Source organism: Salmo trutta, chromosome 18 (genome assembly GCF_901001165.1).
Source record: "Salmo trutta chromosome 18, fSalTru1.1, whole genome shotgun sequence".
Classification (NCBI taxonomy): domain Eukaryota; kingdom Metazoa; phylum Chordata; class Actinopteri; order Salmoniformes; family Salmonidae; genus Salmo; species Salmo trutta.
Window position 1 is genome coordinate 48,424,567 of NC_042974.1, and position 18,012 is coordinate 48,442,578.

Sequence of the window (18,012 nt, forward strand, 5' to 3'; positions counted from 1 at the left end):
GAAAATCGTAAAAATCAAGAAAAACCCTTGAATGAGTGTCCAAACTTTGAACTGGTACTGCATACAGTTGAAGTCGGATGTTTACATACACCTTAGCCAAATACATTTAAACTCAGTTTCTCACAATTCCTGACATTTACCCTAGTAGAAATTCCCTGTCTTAGGTCAGTTAGGATCACCCCTTAATTTTAAGAATGTGAAATGCCAGAATAATAGTAGAGAGAATTATTTATTTCAGCTTTTATTTCTTTCATCACATTCCCAGAGGGTCAGAAGTTTACATACACTCATTTGTTTGGTAGCATTGCATTTAAAAATTGTTTAACTTGGGTCAAACGTTTTGGGTAGTCTTCCACAAGCTTCCCACAATGAGTTGGGTGAATTTTGGCCCATTCTGCCTGACAGAGCTGGTGTAACTGAGTCAGGTTTGTAGGCCTCCTTGCTCGCACATGCTTTCTCAGTTCTGCCCACAGATTTATGGGATTGAGGTCAGGGCTTTGTTATGGCCACTCCAATACCTTGACTTTGTTGTCCTCAAGCCATTTTGCCACAACTTTGGAAGTATGCTTGGGGTCATTGTCCATTTGGAAGACCCATTTGCGACCAAGCTTTAACTTCCTGACTGATATCTTGAGATGTAGCTTCAATATATCCACACAATTTTCCTCCCTCATGATGCCATCCATTTTGTGAAGTGCACCAGTCCCTACTGCAGCAAAGCACCCCCACAACATGATGCTGCCACCCCCGTGCTTCACGGTTGGGATGGTGTTCTTCGGCTTGCAAGCATCCCCCTTTTTCCTCCAAACATAACGATGGTCATAATGGCCAAACAGTTATATTTCTGCTTCATCAGACCAAAGGACATTTCTCCAAAAAGTACGATTTTTGTCCCCATGTGCAGTTGCAAACCATAGTCTGGCTTTTTTATGGCGGTTTTGGAGCAGTGGCTTCTTCCTTGCTGAGCGGCCTTTCCGGTTATGTCAATATAGGACTCGTTTTACTGTGGATATAGATACTTTTGTACCCGTTTCCTCCAGCATCTTCACAAGGTCCTTTGCTGTTGTTCTGGGATTGCTTTGCACTTTTCGCACCAAAGTACGTTCATCTCTAGGAGACAGAACGCGTCTCCTTCCTGAGTGGTATGACGGCTGCATGGTCCCATGATGTTTATACTTGCGTACCTTTGTTTGTACAGATGAACGTGGTACCTTCAGGCATTTGGAAATTGCTCCCAAGGATGAACCAGACTTGTGGGGGTCTACAATCAAGGTTTTGGCTGATTTCTTTTCTTTTGATTTTCCCATGATGTCAAGCAAAGAGGCACTGAGTTTGAAGGTACACCTCCAATTGACTCAAATTATGTCAATTAGCCTATCAGAAGCTTCTAAAGCCATGACATAATTTTTTGAATTTTCCAAGCTGTTTCAAGGCACAGTCAATTTAGTGTATGTAAACTTCTGACCCACTGGAATTGTGATACAGTGAATGATAAGTGAAATAATCTGTCTGTAAACAATTGTTGGAAAGATTACTTGTGTCATGCACAAAGTAGATGTCCTAACTGACTTGCCAAAACTATAGTTTGTTAACATGAAATTTATGGAGTGGTTGAAAAATGAATTTTAATGACTCCAACCTAAGTGGATGTAAACTTCTGACTTCAACTGTATAGAGCCTTGCAAAAGTATTTAGACCCCTTGGACTTCTTCACATTTTATTGGGTTTCAAAGTGAGATTAACATTAATTTAATTGTCATTTGTTTGTCAACAATCTACACAAAATACTCTGCAATGTCAAAGTGGAAGAAAATGATTTTAAAATTTTTTTTTTATTAGGATTTAAGTTGAATTCCTCTCCCAGCTTCTGGTGTAAAGCAGGTTTTCCTCTAGGACAGAGGTTCTTTAGACTTTTAAGCTCGAGACCCAAATGTGAAATGTGCTGTCCTCGAATGACCCAAACTAAGAAGAAAGTGTATGATTCTAAATGTTTACTCATAACTCGTGACCCACCTCTCACATATTTAGGGCTCACTTTGGGTCCCAAACCATCGTTCAAGAAACCCTGCTCTAGGATTTTGCCTGTGCTTAGCTCCATCTCATCTCGTTTTATCCTGGAAAAACTCCAGTATTTGCCGATGACAAGTATACCAAATCAAATCAAATTTATTTATATAGCCCTTCGTATATCAGCTGAAATCTCAAAGTGCTGTACAGAAACCCAGCCTAAAACCCCAAACAGCAAGCAATGCATGTGAAAGAAGCACGGTGGCTAGGAAAAACTCCTAGGAAAAACTCCCTAGGAAAAAATACCCATACCATAATGCAGCCACCACCATGCTTAAAAATAAGGAGCCAGTTACTCAGTGATGTGTTGTGTTTACCCCAACTTAAGTATCTTGTTGCATGTTTTGGAATATTTGTATTCTGTATATTTGTATTCTTTTCACTCTGTCATTTAGGTCATTATTGTAGAGTCACTACGATGTTGTTGATCAATCCTCAGTTCTCTCCCATCACAGACATTGAACTCTGTAACCGTTTAAAAATCATAAGCATATATAGTCGCTGAATACTTCTGCAACGATAGTATTTTGTGTTGAAAAACCTTGATACATTTTAATCCCACTTTAACACAAAATGTGAAGAAATGCAAGGGGTCTATATACTTTTGCAAGACACTAAGGCAGGTACTCAACATGGAGGTTGGAACAAAGCAGGGGAAAAAAAGACTATAAAATGATAAGCAAGCACACTGACATAAGCCAAAACAATGTTTGTTCTACTGCTCATCACACAAATGCAGAATAAACACATTTTGTAAATGAAAAAACATAAATTACTGGAACTGTTAACATACCCAATTAGTACAGTGTATCGGCTCATCCAGGCTGCTAGCAAGTACCCCCTCCTGATGGTTCAAATTGATTTCATGTGTTCATTTCTCACTCTCAACCACAACTTTAAAGGTAGACTCAGTGACATGACGTAGATGCAGAAAGTTAAGAGCATTAATGGGTACATTTTCGCAACAACTAAGAGCGTTGAAGTGCAAGGCTCAACTTCTCGGCTATTTTGGTTCCGTGAATACCACGCTGTAACAGCGTGAAGCGAACCCGTGCACATGCCCAGATACTGTGTGTGACTGAGAGCGAAGTGTTGCATCTCGCTCATCTCAATATCGGCGGTGTTGCTTGTGGCAACTTCATTTTGCTAAGTCTACCTTTAAGAAGTACAAATAAAAACAAGCAAGGTCTGTGTTACCCATTGTCCTCAAAGTTATTAGTCTTGCAAAACAATGCACAAAATGTTTTCTAATCCAAGTCTTAACTTTGGAAAGATCATTGGGGTGATAAATATGCAAAAATGTTTCAAAACCCAACTGACATTTTTGGAACTTTTGAGGGCATTACATTGCAGATAAACATTGTTAAATCAGATGTTATGAGACAAATGAAGGCAGTGTAAGAGCTATAGTTTCATGATGCCTGATAGGCTTTGGCCATATCACATTCACCCATTGTGTTTTTATATTAGTGGAGATGAAGGAAAGGAGACAACGAGAAGGGAATGCTACTTTAGAGTTGAGATGATGTGCCCTTGACAGCCACGAGTAAAATAATTGGACTGTGATCAAATAAGACCACCTCTTTCGATTTTGCTGCATAAAAAGATTTAACATTGGACACAGAATTACTTTTCCACTGGAGCAACTCAAGTAAAGCAGCTACTTCAGTCAAGGGCACATTTCTTCAGCGTTCAAACCTGCTTGAAACCGTCACAGATCTAGAAGCAGTGAGTCCCACCCACTTTACACCCTGCCACCCTTGAGTGTCTCCTCTCGCTGTCAATTAGTGGTGGGAAGTCATGGAGGCGCAGGTGGGTTTTGTTGAGTAAACAGCGTCTAGGGCAGCCAGGTAGAGCTGCTTGATGGAGGACACCTCGTTGGTACTGTGGACTGTGATGTCTCAGGAGAAGGGGAGTGCTCTAATTAAACCAGCAGCTGCTTTGCAAGTGTGTGTGTGTGTGTGTTGCGTGTATGTGCGCACAGGTGTGTGTGTGCGCGCAGGTGTGTGTGGATGAATGGCGATACTATACTACCCGTCTGAGCCTATTATCTCTGGGCCGATCCTGCGCTTGTTGAACACCACATGCCTTTTTTGACATTGGCAAGGGGACAGCGTTTTTACCATAAATTATACACCGCTTACTGCCTGAAGGTAACAGATCAAAATACACAGTAAAGTAGACCTTGGTAGACAGTAGAAAAATAGAGGGTAAGATTGAGAGGACTACCCAGCTACTAAGCACAGCTATTCTGCACAGTAGTTGTAGAATATCTTGCCACTAATTGGCACAGAACAACCAACCACTCTATGCATAAGTGAACATAATATCAGGATTTGCATTCCAAGTATTGGGTCTATACAATTTTACGCTGCAATAGGCATGAATTATCATCCTTATACCAAGAGCGATGTCGAAATATTCAAAATGCTTCTCAATTAGACGCGGTCTGACCATTTACTTGAGCAGAGAAAGATAGTAGGGGCTGATCAATGCAGCTCAACTGTTGGGAATGAAATTCCTACACGTAGCCTAGCTCTCAAACATCCCATCAGGCTTAGACTGAAGTCTGGAGACCTTCCCAGGATACACTGCGTCAGGCAGCAACAGTAACTTAGGCAGAATATGGCTGTGCTGGGCTGTTGCTGCACACCAGTGGAGAATATTAAGAATCCTGAAGAGGGGTTGGGTTAAATGCGAAAGACACATTTCGTTTGAATGCATTCAGTTGTGCAACTGACTAGTTATCCCCTTTCTCCTGGTGGACTCCTTAGGCTGGCTGTTCAGGGAGCTGCTTCTCCCTCCTCAGCCCTCTGTCTCAGTGGTCATCCTTCAAAAGCACCCCTCAGCACTTACAGCTCCGCAGAACAAAGCCTAGTGATGCATGTGTTTTAAAGTTTACATTGCTAGAAGAGAGAAGAAAAAGAAAAGACTCAATGTTGAAAAGCTTTGATGACAGCAGCTCTGCAATTTCCTGAAACAATCCATTGTTGTTTGCCCATCTATCAAGCCATCTGTCCATGAGCAAACACAAGACTAAATTCACTACACAAACTCAAAAGAAAAAAACGTGTAGAATAAAAGTTTTACAGTAATAAACAGTCATTAGGGTCTAGCCTGGAGTTGCATACCAATTGATAATCTATGCTCATCTCTTTTCAAACCAATTTCTTTACACTTCCTGTGAATGATTCAGAGAAAACCAAACAAACACATCTTGTGAATTCCAATTACAGTGCCTAGTGGGGCTACACACCCCTTGTACTGTCTCCACATTCTGCTGCCTTAAAATGACATAAAAACATTTATTACATTAGATTTTTCCACCTACAGATGTAGTACACAACCTACTCCACACTTCCAAAGTGAAAGAATAATTAGTTGTGCAAAGTTGGTAGAATCTTATTCAAAATGATTCACAGCTGTAATGGCTGCCAAAGGTGCTTCCACCAACTATTACCTCTGGGGTGTGAAGACATATCCAATCAAGGCACCATGGTTTTATTTTTTATTTTGTATCACTTTGGAAATGTGGAGTAGGTTGAGTGCATCAGTAGGAAAACGATTCGAATTCTAGATCTAAAATGTGCATGGGGGGAGGGGGGGTTGTAAAAATAATTTAACTTTGAAAAGCAAATCAAAGTTCATTGGAAATAAATCCTTTGATTTTACCATATTTGACCGCAGAGTGAAATGTTATAGGTTTTGTAGATTTGTAGGAAAAAACACATTTACTCCCTTTTTAGACTTCATTTTAAGGCAGCATAATGTGAAAACTGTGCAAGGGGTGTGTAGACGTTCACTAGTGACTGTATAACTGAAGAATATTTGATTTGGGAGGCGACTGCAAAGTAACTTCTAGTCTACATCAGGTGAGCAGGAACTAAGAAAATAAGTCCTATAGATTTATGATACGCAATTTTACTCTGACTACATATGTAGCAGTTTTTTCAAATTCTCTATAGGTCTGGGTATACATCCAACAATAATATCGGTGTCAGCTTCTCGAGGTCAACAGTACAACTCCACAGGTCCATATGACTGTGTTTATAGGCTCATTACACCCGCAGGCGCTATAAAAGATGCTCCGACATGCAGCTGCTACACAAGCTGCCAACACCTGCTAGACTGTAAATGTTTTTTCTTTTCTTTTTTAAATAAGACCGGCAGCACCTTGGTCCAGATGCTTTCATCTTTAGATGGAATGCGATTCGGGAAGGAAATACGAATCACTAATGTAGGTATGGCGTGTCCCTGCATGGCCAGTCAGGAGGGTTAGCTCCTCTGCAGGTCGGTCCGCCAGTGAGCCAGTCTAATGAGTTTCACCCTGACGCACCTCACTTTGTCCACGCTCCATCAACACAAATGTTGTCCGCTAAGCAGCAGTAGAGACCTGAGCCGTTCTGCCCTGCCGGCCCCCTGGCCTCCAACCACAGAGAAGAAAAGGTTAACATGGTCCAGGCTATTGATATGGAGCGTATGCGGTCAGAGTGCAGAGGCGCGAGACAGTGCAATATTGATGAGGGTTTTCTGAGGATGTAGTCATGTTCCAGGAGCATGCAGAAGGCTGAGGAGCTGGAAGAAGGCCAAGGGGCTTCTTGCCATTATTTATTTACATCAAATCAGCTTCATACTGAACTTAATCAATAATGGAACTTACACACATTGGTTCATCACGAGTCGCCACGTCTGAGCTGATTCCGGCTGTTTCTCCTAATAGCACATCAGCTTGGGACTGCTTTTACTAATGCAGCGGTGGACATATTTCAGTGTCTGTTGACAAATAATTTACCTTCACTTAACCCCTTACACTGGTGGGAATTTGCCTACATGCATAACCATGGTAGCAATTAAAAGGTTAGACTAAAGGTGAGGACAACAGTTCACCTGACTAGACTGAATCTGAACTTTACACTTGATTTCATGTGCATTTTACATGTACTTTAGTTTGCCACATTTATTGCTAACGAAATCTGAAAATACTCTGGACACATTCAGTAACATGGTAAGAACATTCTTGGAAAATATGGGGTAGGTGCAACACAAGACAAAACAATTACAAGGGTTTGAGTGAGAGGTCTAACAGGTCTCCAAGTGGACATGCACCTCTCTAAAGTGTGCACAGTTCCTAAGTAATTCCAATGCACTTATGACTCAAAGAAGAGTCTTCACCTATAAGGTGTTTTTTTGTTGCTCAGCTAGCTGTGCCGTTGAGGAACTACAGCAAGCACACTTGTAGTTGTTTTGATTGGAACAACCCCGCTTCCCCGCCTTTACAGAATTACTGTTGTTTACGCAATCCAAAAACGGTACATTATAAAATCGCAATCTGGGTCAGGCGGGCATCATTTGAAAGCCTGTTCTATTGCCAAAATGACTAGCAAAATACGATCTTACAGTGTTAGGCTTTCACAAGGCAAGTGCATTCAGCTGCGTGGTCCACTGCAAATTGTGTTCACAGTACAACAAACATTAGCTCATCGTGTTCAGGATAACCCATGGTATTTACTTATTTTAATTTTATTTATCAGTTATTTTACCAGGTAAGTTGACTGAACACGTTCTCATTTGCAGCAACGACCTGGGGAATAGTTACAGGGGAGAGGAGAGGGATGAATGAGCCAATTGGAAACTGGGGATTATTAGGTGACCATGATGGTTTGAGGGTCAGATTGGGAATTTAGCCAGGACACCAGGGTTAACACCCCTACTCTTACAATAAGTGACATGGGATCTTTAATGACCTCAGAGAGTCAGGACACCCGTTTAATGTCCCATCCGTGTATAAGCCATGTCATCTTGTAACTGTACATCAAACATTGTGATCATAAATGTTGACATTATATTACATGAGTTTTATGATATGGAAATGTAAATTACACATTTGGACTCACGGGTGTTTGGCTTGCTTGTATGACGTCAAAGCGGTATTTATTATAATCCTCAACGTACTGGATCATCTTCCAAAATACATTGAGTCCTCGTAATTTAGAGCATTTCCCTCACTCAGGAAACAAAAAATGTGCAAAAGTTGCCCAATTACCAGGAGGGGTGGGGGCAACTTCTTGTTGCAGGTGCGGCGCTCAAGTTCAGACCGGCTGTCAGTCAAAACCGATACAGAGCGGTGAAGCGGCAACCCTCAGCTCTGACGTCATGTATAGCATGTTAGTGTACAGCCACTGCTTTCCAATTTAGGCGCTTATCGGTGTCCAAATCTGCCATGTTCAAGTCATATACGGGTATGAGTGTAAAGGGCTACCGTGGGATATCATAGCCAAGTACCCAGAGTCAACATGACCGCAAAACAGCAGAACAAAAGAGAGTAGTCATCCAAATTAATACCTTCCGGAGAAACCCAGAAATCAATGGCGATCACGTTCGCTTCCATAATTTTTCCCCCTCCCTGTTCTGTAACATTAGGTACCTCTGGCAGCCAAGCCAGGCCCCGTTTCAGCCTCGCTGGCTCCAATCTTCTCCCCCCGCACCAGCCACATGCTAAATGGGGAGGCTTTATGCAGCCTGCCACAAACGGCACATACATCACTGGGAGAGCCGCGACCTGCCTGGCACCAGCCTGCATCTCCGCTGCCTCCTCCACCATGGGACAAAGGCCTGGGCTTTGTGTGTGCCGCAGTCCAAGTTCCACCTGAGAGGGCAGACAGAGGGGACCCAGCCACCCTGAAAATAGGTCACTTTGAGGAGTGGCGTTCCATGACCGGCAGAGAATCTGTCCGCCCGCCTGGGCTGGGAGCCGCTTAAACAGGACAAATGGTGCGAGGCTACTGTAGGATGGGGGATGTGGAGGAGGAGGAAGTGAAGCTGGAGGAATGGGAAAAGGGCACCCTCATTGCTTTTGAGAGAGTGTGTGAAAGTGGCTTTGCAGTAGTGAAGTCAAAGCAACTCTGAACTGTGGCGTGCCTCCATGGAAACCAGTACAACAAGGCGAATGTTTTGTTCGCCACGCTGTACTGCTGAAGTCTCAGTGGAAAAGGCCAGTCTTGAAGGTGTCTCACAATGACCCTAATCTACTGGATGCCTAATTCAGTCAGAAAGTTGAGAAGTGTACAGGGAGAAGTGTTCACAGAAATCATTTAATTTCAGGTGTTTGAGCAGAGTGCTGCTAGAAATCAATGTACATTTATATGTCAAAATATACAGTATTGACTTATTTCACATGACTTTTCCCTCCCAACTTGTGAAAATCGAAGGGCAGCTCAGTAAGTATACACTCCAGTGTGAAAGTGAGTGTAGAAATTCAAGCGTCAGTCAAATGGTGTTACTGGGTAGACAATGACCACAAAGTTAAACTCGAATGTACATAAGATTAAAATGTTAATTCCTATGATTAGCTAGTATCAAGTAGGCGTACATAAATGTAAATGTATGGTGTCTAATTCTGATTAAAACCTGTAAGACAATTCCAATTTCTGAGTCCCTGTTTGAATCTATCTGTCACGTCCTGATCAGTAAAGGGGTATTTTGTTATTGTAGTTTGGTCAGGACATGGCAGGGGGTGTTTGTTTTATGTGGTTCGGGGTTTGTTGGGCTATGTGTTTATGTAAAGGGGTGTTTGTTTAGAGTGTTCCGGGGTTTTGGTTAATGTTCTATGTTAGTTTATTTCTATGTTAGTTCTAGTCTTTCTATGTCTATGTTTAGTTAATGGGGTTGACCTTCAATTGGAAGCAGCTGCTCCTCGTTGCTTCTAATTGAAGGTCTCATTTAAGAGGGGTGTTTTTCTATGGGATTTGTGGGTAGTTGTCTCCTGTTTAGTGTGTGAGCACCTGATAGGACTGTTAGGGTCGGTCGGTCGTTTTGTATACGTGATTTGTTTGTTTTTTCCTTCTTCACATTAAAAAGAAGATGAGTATACACGTTCCCGCTGCGTTTTGGTCTGATCCTTACGACGCCCGTTACACTATCTACTTGTGTTGGGCATGTGAGTTAATATTGTGAAACTACAGTAATCTGTGGACATTTGTCTTCCTTTTTGAGGACATTTTTGTAAAGTGGTGCTTCAAAACACATCTTGTCCCAAAATTACTCAGCTAGATCTTAACTTTTGCTCTTACAAAGAAAAAGTGGCAAAGGCACCCATTTTCTCTGTGGTGTTGTCACTGAAAATTGCACACAATTTTAAACAATCAACGAAAAAGCAGTATCTGCAGAAAGAGAACCATTGTGTTTCTTCTTCATTTTACATTACTGGAAGTGCATAAACACATCTTATCCCTCCCCCACCTGTCCTTGTATTGTCACAATGTAACACCTGTATTTTTAGCCCTCCATTGATCAATACGATTGCTGCAGTCCAAGCACTTTAAAAGCATACGTTATTCATTTTGTGGTATATTTTTCTCATTTGCAAGATAACACAGCTCACGAAGAACCTTCCAGAAGTATGGTATTGGTTTTCTTTCACCAAATCATGTTGTTTTCTTAATCCATAAATTATTCAAGCGCAACTGAAAATTCAAGTACAAATATAAATGTACAAAAAGGTTCCCATAAATGAATTATGCTGCTCCTACAGCATAACTGTTACGTATGTGCTGTTGATACATTCTAGCCTATGTATCCTGCCTGGGAATAACACTTGCAAAATCCTCATACACATATCGTTAATGCAGATTACAAAATCTATCCTTCACCCCCTAGTATGAATTCGCTATCCTCCTGAAAATGTGGGTCTAAAAATAGTGAGCAAACTCCCTCAAAACGTTTTTCATTCTATAATTCCAAAGTTTCTAAAACTGCTGCTTTATTTTGTTCGTTTACCCACCATAACAGCTCAATCAGCCAGTCAACAACACACTAACCATACCGCCACAAATTGAAGCTCTTACCTGAAAGACAGTAGCCACTAACATTACCGCCACGGATGCATACAACTAGAAAACAGAAAGACCAGCACACTTGACCTAACAAAGGGATGCACTATCGGGATGACTTTCACTTTAACAGCCAGAGATACAGCAGACATTGAGTGTCCAAGACTTCAGTGGGCGAAAAAATTGGGAAGTGGGTGGTGTTATTCTCCAGCTGAGCCTGAGGTGAAATTCCACTTGAACGATAAAGGAATTTACAGTGGAACAGCTTGAGTGAGCGCTCAAATCTCTTGACAGAGGATTATATTCAAATGTATCAGCTTTCAAAACACCTCCCCTAAGGAAGATGGGAACCTCATCAGAGTTCTGGTGATTGAGGATCAATTGAAAAGAACAGTTGAGATGCAGAATGAGAAGTGGAAACCGGGAGAGACCAGTTCAGCTGATTGTTGAATGTATTGTAGACATGAAGTAAGACAGAATCATAACAGAGGTGCATTCTAGAACTAAGATCCTAGAGGAAGGACACAACTTCATCTCTGCCATCAGTACAACTATACAGTACGAGGACATTTAGGCCATACAACCAACCCGAGTAACTTGAGCGTTTCTTTGTGAATACATTGTGTTTATTATCCATGTACGATTCATTTCCTTCCTACTTCAAAATATTACTAGTTAAGAAATTGGACTGGCAATAGGCTCAACATATTGTTACGCACCCGAGGGGATCGCCTCAATTTTATGTATGTACTGTTGTCTCTGGCTGGAGCAGTTTTACACGCATTTTTAAAATCTAATTCATTTGAAATCAAACTCAAATCAAGTCCAAGAAGGTTACCTTGTCGGCGTCCACTTTGCCCTTGACGAACTCGGACCTCCAGAACTGCAGGGCCTGGTCCAGAGTGAGGCCGATGCCCTTGAGGAACAGTCCGTACTGCATGCGCCCGCCGTGGCGGAGGTGGTGGCTGTCCCTCAACCCCCGGTGGAGCTGCCTCATGCACAGGGGGTAGGACTTGGCCGACAGCTAGAGGAAGAGACATTAACAGATGCAGGCAAAAGGCAAGTCAACTATCTCACTCTACCATGGCAGTAATGCAATCAACAAGCTGCATGGAATTAACCATTTCATCCACCAATGACTCCATATTCCATGTTTGCTCTATTCCATATTTGCTCTATGAAAGCACAGATATGCAGCCAGTTTGTTATGTCACCTGCGATATCCTAATCCAGACTAAGCTAAAATGTATCTAGGTCTGGCTTCCTTATCACTTAAAGCTGCGGTGGTACTGTGAAATAAATACAGCTCAATATCATGTAAATAAAGCACATGCACCTCTATACAATTGCCTTCCTGTAGACTTTTCCTATCTTGTTCCATGTTCCCATTTTATTTTTAATGCCCACACCGTACGTAGCACAGAGATGTAATGAAAAGTTCATTATAAATAAAATGTATTATTAATGGCTGATAAGGAGGAACGCTGATTTAGCAGACCAGCGGGAGAGAGTAGTTGCGGTGCCTGTCTAGCCCAGCCGTCTGGGGATCACAAGGTCCTGTATTAGCCACTCTTAGCTCAAGGCCAACTCCACAGGTGCCGATCAGCGGTAGAAAAAAAAAAAACTAGATCCAAGGCCACAGACAGCCTTTCAATTCTGGTAGCAGAAGTCACCTACTGTGAGGTTGGAGACAGCACCAGTTATCATCAGGTTTACCAATCTGTTGACGTGATTGATTGATTGCTTCTGTGGACAGGTGTCTTTTATACAGGTAACAAACTGAGATTATGAACACTCCCTTTAAGAGTGTGCTCCTAATCTCAGCTCGTTACCTGTAGAAAAGACCCCTGGGAGCCAGAAATCTTTCTGATTGAGAGGGGGTCAAATACTTATTTCCTTCATTAAAATGCAAATCATTTTATAACATTTTCGACATGCGTTTTTTCTGGATTTTTGTTGTTGTTATTCTGTCTCTCACTGTTCAAATAAACCTACCATTAAAATTATAGACTGATCATTTCTTTGTCAGTGGGCAAACGTACAAAATCAGCAGGGGATCAAATACTTTTCCCCTTCACTGTACTTGTTTTTTTGTGATCCTAAGGAGGTCTGATTATGGGAAAGCAGCGATGTAGTGGTAATAAAACAGTAAACGCTGACCTCGGTTCGCGGTGAGTAAAGTAACACTCCCTATACTGTTAATGCATTTTTCCTGCAAAAGGTGTGTAAACACTCAAGCAAAATAGGTGGGTAAAAGGCGTTTACCCTCTACTACGCCTCTGATGGAAACATACAGTATGGACCAATACTGAGATACTGTAGCAGCAGTTCTCCCCACATGACCATTTACATTTCTGTTCTGATATAATCAACATCCTCCATCTTACCTGCCATCCCTAGTATAAATGTGCCCTTTTTGTTTCAATGCATACTCACCGGATCGATCTGCTCCAAAGAAATTTTCCCAATACTCTTCTGTATGCTGTAGTCCTGACCCACGTAAGCATGGCTACAAGGACAGAAATGGACCAACAAGAGAGGGACAAAGAGAAAATAGATGACTCCTGTCTATAACAATAGGTCCAGATAAATAACACAGGCATTAACCTACAAAGTGCAACAGCAGGACACGGTTACATGGTTAGGGATCAGGGTCCATGATAACAAGCTTACTCTCCGCAGTCCTTTTAGAAAGTTATAATTGTGCACTATACAGAAATTAAGTCTGACTTATTTCATTGCATGGCGGATTGCAGAGACATTTTTTTTTTGCAATTTCCATAGAGAAGTATGTTTCAAATGCCCTTACATTTGGGAAATAAGTCCCAAATGGAAATGTTCAATGTTTCTCAAATAAAGTATGTGGACCAGTGACCATGTTTCTGGAATAAGTCAAAAGTAATGTTCTTCCTGCATGTTCTGCAGTTGTATCCATTTCTATTGTCCCTCCCAGCAAAATGTTACATTGGTCAAGATCAATCCCATTGATCGATATCTGTGTGATTGATTTACCAGTGCCTGACATTTGAACAGAAGCCCTCCATAAATTAACTGACTTGTCTTTGTACAACTTCAGTATGCCTTGCCAAAAAACAGCTGTCCAATGAAGAGGATCCCCAGAGACCCTATGTATTACACAACCTCCGTAATCTTACCCAGTTAACAAAACACTTAACTGTCTGAAAATTACAGGAAGATACATTCATTTACACACTTTCAAAATCTAAATATTGCTTCAATATTGCATCCTCTCAAATTGCCTAATTTAGGCATCTTGAATTTGATGGATAAAGGTCAAAACCCTATTTAACCTACGAAAGCTTAATAAATGTGAGGTGCGTCTTCTCGTTCCAATCACAGAGCCTTACGGCACTGATATAATCCAGATGACAAAAATTGAGACTAAATACCATTTGAAAGGCCACTCGATTAAATGGAGCTCAACAGCCGGGTTACGGGCTAATCAGGTTTGTAAAACCATATCCTTTGACTTAGATTAGAGGCCTGGACCACCAAATTGCCCACGAGGCAACATTAACACAATATATTGGGTCAAATGGCGATCATTTAAAAGAAATGTGTTTAAACAAGGTCCTTTTTCGGCATCACTAAAACGGTGTAAACCTCAGTGCCATTGACTGTCACAAGTTTCTTAACTATATCTGCAAGCTACTTAGATGAGGGCATTTCATCTAATTGATTTATCATGTTAACTTACGGTAAACCAATATCTAGAATTTGTCATTTCATGAAAATGATAATGAATTATAACTGTATTTAATCAAATATGACACATTCATCATTCAGAATGTATGTCCTAATAATTTCTCGAGTTTTCCTAGTATGCCTTAATTCTAAAGGAGAGGTGGTGTACATTAGTTTAAAGGGGGATCAATGATGCACTCCAGAAGCTGCCTTTTGAAAAACGGTTAAGCCACATTTGTGGTTCCCAGAGATACAAAGACAACTTTGGCTGCGGATGAAACCGGATCCTTCCCTGGTAATCTAGCTTTTACCACAGAACGTCTCAAAGTGAAATGGAATCATCTGTGGGACCCAGCGACCGACGGTCCATGCACAGGCTTTGGGCTTATGCTGCCTGCTCAATTCTGATGGAGCGGGGCCCTGCCAGCTATCACTTCTGTGTCCAAGTCCTCTTGTTTTCCCATTTCGATTCAACAGCTAGTTTGCTTGAGGACACGGGTTTGTTTCGAGGGCACAAGCTGGCCCCATGACACTACCTTATCTGGCTGCCCCAGCATGCATAGCCATGCATTGCAACACAGTGGGAAGCGTTCTGATGTCGAAACAACCTAAGTGCCTGCAATGACAGATCCAATTAAAAGAGGCCTCAATCGGGCTTCATTAAAAACCAAATGACACAGCTGGTTGGTAGAGATGCCTTTGGGGAATGCCTTTTGTTTCCCTATCCTTTACAATCATTGAAGGATGCAGGGGGGGCTAGATGGCCAGTGAGACACAGGTGGAGGGGCTTTAACCTAGCCCAGGACTTCCATGGTGGGTCCTTTTTCTGAAAGCCAGGATGGGCTTTAGACCTGTAGGGCCCAGGTTGGATCATTCCTACAGAGCAGGGGACTATGCCTGAGGCTATTTCAGAGAGCCATTGAAAGAGAGCATGTGTGGAAGAGATTTGAAGGAGGGAGAAAAAAAGAGATTGCGGGAAATAGTAATCTGCAGAGGTCGTCGTGGCGATACAGAGGGATTCTTTGCCTTTATTTTGCTCAGGCAGTCTGTCGGTCATGGGTGGGTGGATACTGTCGGGGCCTGGCTCTAAAAATAAAATCCCTGGCTTCCAGTTGACACATTAGCTTTGCTGTTTGCGTTCCATTATCACAGTGTTCGGAGACAGAGGGGACACGGTCTCAGAGGGAATCTAGCGTTAGGAACATTAGGCCTTTTCTGGGAAACGTGGCACACAAAGCGGATTCAGGAACATTTGTGAAGTGAATTTGAGTCGACCTAGAAATGAACTTAAAAATAAATAAGTACAGGGTTTTTTTGGAGGGGGGGGCTGCTTTTCAACAGAGGACTCAAGGTGTGAGTTCACCACAGTTATTTCAGTACCCTTTCAATCGGGTTCCTGCATGCCCCGTTAGTTTTGTCAAGCTGTATTTTTTGGGAGTGCAACCATAATGACTATATTGTCATAATGAATAAACTAAAGCAGCGGCAGAGAAAGCAATAATGCTACTAATGATGCCAATTACCTGAGGTGGTTAAGCAGAGGTTGGAGTCGTTCATCAGACTGCACTGCCGGTAGGGAGCGGGCTGTCAGCTGCAAAGAAAAAAAGGGCACCACATGAGAAACAGTAGCACATCAACATGTTCGGAAAACATCAGTGAACGTTGTTGAAAGTTGCTGCAACAATTGAATGTTACTGTAATAATACTTCAATCTAAAAAGCAGAGGATATAGCTAAGGTCTTACAAAGTTTAACACCCTCATTGAAATTACGTCACTTCATGGCTTATGGAGAGAGGAAGTGTTATTATCCTTGCCAGTTGGAAGAATTGGGACACCAACCCAGCGATGGTGATTAATGTTTTACACAAGAGATATTTTATGAAACTCAACCATGAAGAGCCTTTTATCCCTCTCTGCACAAATTCCATCATTCTCACCCTCAATTTTATTTACGAATATCCCATAAGCATCCGACTTGGGAAAGCTTCCACTTGGAAGTTTCCGCACCAAGCTCTAACGCGATTCAGTCTTAAAACGTGTTTATAAAATTGAACAAGAAAGAAATGCCCCAAGAAAGTCTTAAACTTCCTCAGGCCTTTAGAAAAGACGCAGAGATGCTAAACTTAGAAGATATGGATCCAACGAGGTCCAAAATAGCCACCGAAACAATTAAAGCACATACAGATCTTTCGCCCTGCAAGGGTCATCAATTAATGCTGAAACCAGCGTGACAGGATATCTGTTTAGCGGAGCTAGAACAGAGACAATGATGAAGAGACGTGGCATTGTGAGCTTGATCAAACTATTGAAGCGGCGACAAATTGGATACCGTGGCCAGTCCACTGTGCCCTTTTCAGTCAATTGATCATCGCCTCCAGATCATAGGCGGTACCTTTCAGAGATTAAGAGCCAGACGTAAAAAAAAAAAAAAACCTGACGCTGCAAACTGTAAAGGATGTCTTGTCTCATGGAGCTGGAGACAGATTTACTGACACATGGGTCAGTGTTCCCCTTCCTTTGTACACTTACCTACAACAGCTGCTCGCCCTATTGATTGCTTCATTTTTCATGTTTATTGATCAACTGCATGCTGGCATTAAGTATAAGCATTTAAAAAACGTAGGCCTTGCTGTGCAGGTACAACTTAAGCATACTAAACATATATCTAACCATATATTACAAATTCAACAATCATGATATGGGTTTTCTGCTATCAACAATGACTATATATAAAAAAAGCCTGTTTTTAAATCTGATCAGATTTCTCAATCCCAAAAGTTTAATCAGAATATAACAATTGGGCTTGCTTGACACCTCAGCTATAAATTGATACTGTGCATCCTAACAACTGTAGATGCAAGAGTGAAAAAAAGACACTGAAAACAGGAAAACAGAAAAATATTTGTCTCTTGAAATCAAAAATGACTGAGCGGGGAAATCTAGTCAGATGGGGATCCAGCTTTGAATTTGACGCTCTTTTAATTACACTGTGATATCCCCTCACCGTCCTTGACGGAAGAGAATCGCCATTCTAATAACACACAACAGCCACAATGGCACGCTTATATGGGTGGAAGGAAAGGGTCCATTACCCCATTGCAGCGGCTGGTGAACCGCATAATTGCCACGAACGACGAATGGGAGGGACTCCCAATTTCTGAAGTCTAGCAGAGTGGGGTCAGCCTGTCCCGTTGTAGAGCCAGACAAAAGATAAATCTCATACGCTGACCGGAGAAGGAGAGTGTCCTCCCACCCCAGCTTCATTACCATGACAATCACGTCCTGCTCTACTGTCTGCACATGGATATTTGATCCTGATTGGATACCGGATTGGACTCCAATCCCATTGTTGCAAAGCCTCCCTGCCACTTCATATTTATTAAATAATATACATCTTCATGAAGCCAAAGC

At 41.8% G+C, this 18,012-nt stretch overlaps 1 protein-coding gene across 1 annotated transcript in view; it reads right to left on the minus strand.

The window, feature by feature from the left end:
* prim2 (DNA primase subunit 2) overlaps positions 1 to 18,012 on the minus strand; it is a 103,676-nt gene that overhangs the window by 23,603 nt on the left and 62,061 nt on the right. Inside the window, exons 8-10 of the mRNA XM_029698852.1 lie at positions 16,124 to 16,191; positions 13,332 to 13,404; positions 11,734 to 11,919 (exon numbers count right to left, since the gene is read on the minus strand). Coding sequence (XP_029554712.1) covers positions 11,734 to 11,919; positions 13,332 to 13,404; positions 16,124 to 16,191 — 327 coding nt within the window. The remainder of the gene's footprint in view (positions 1 to 11,733; positions 11,920 to 13,331; positions 13,405 to 16,123; positions 16,192 to 18,012) is intronic.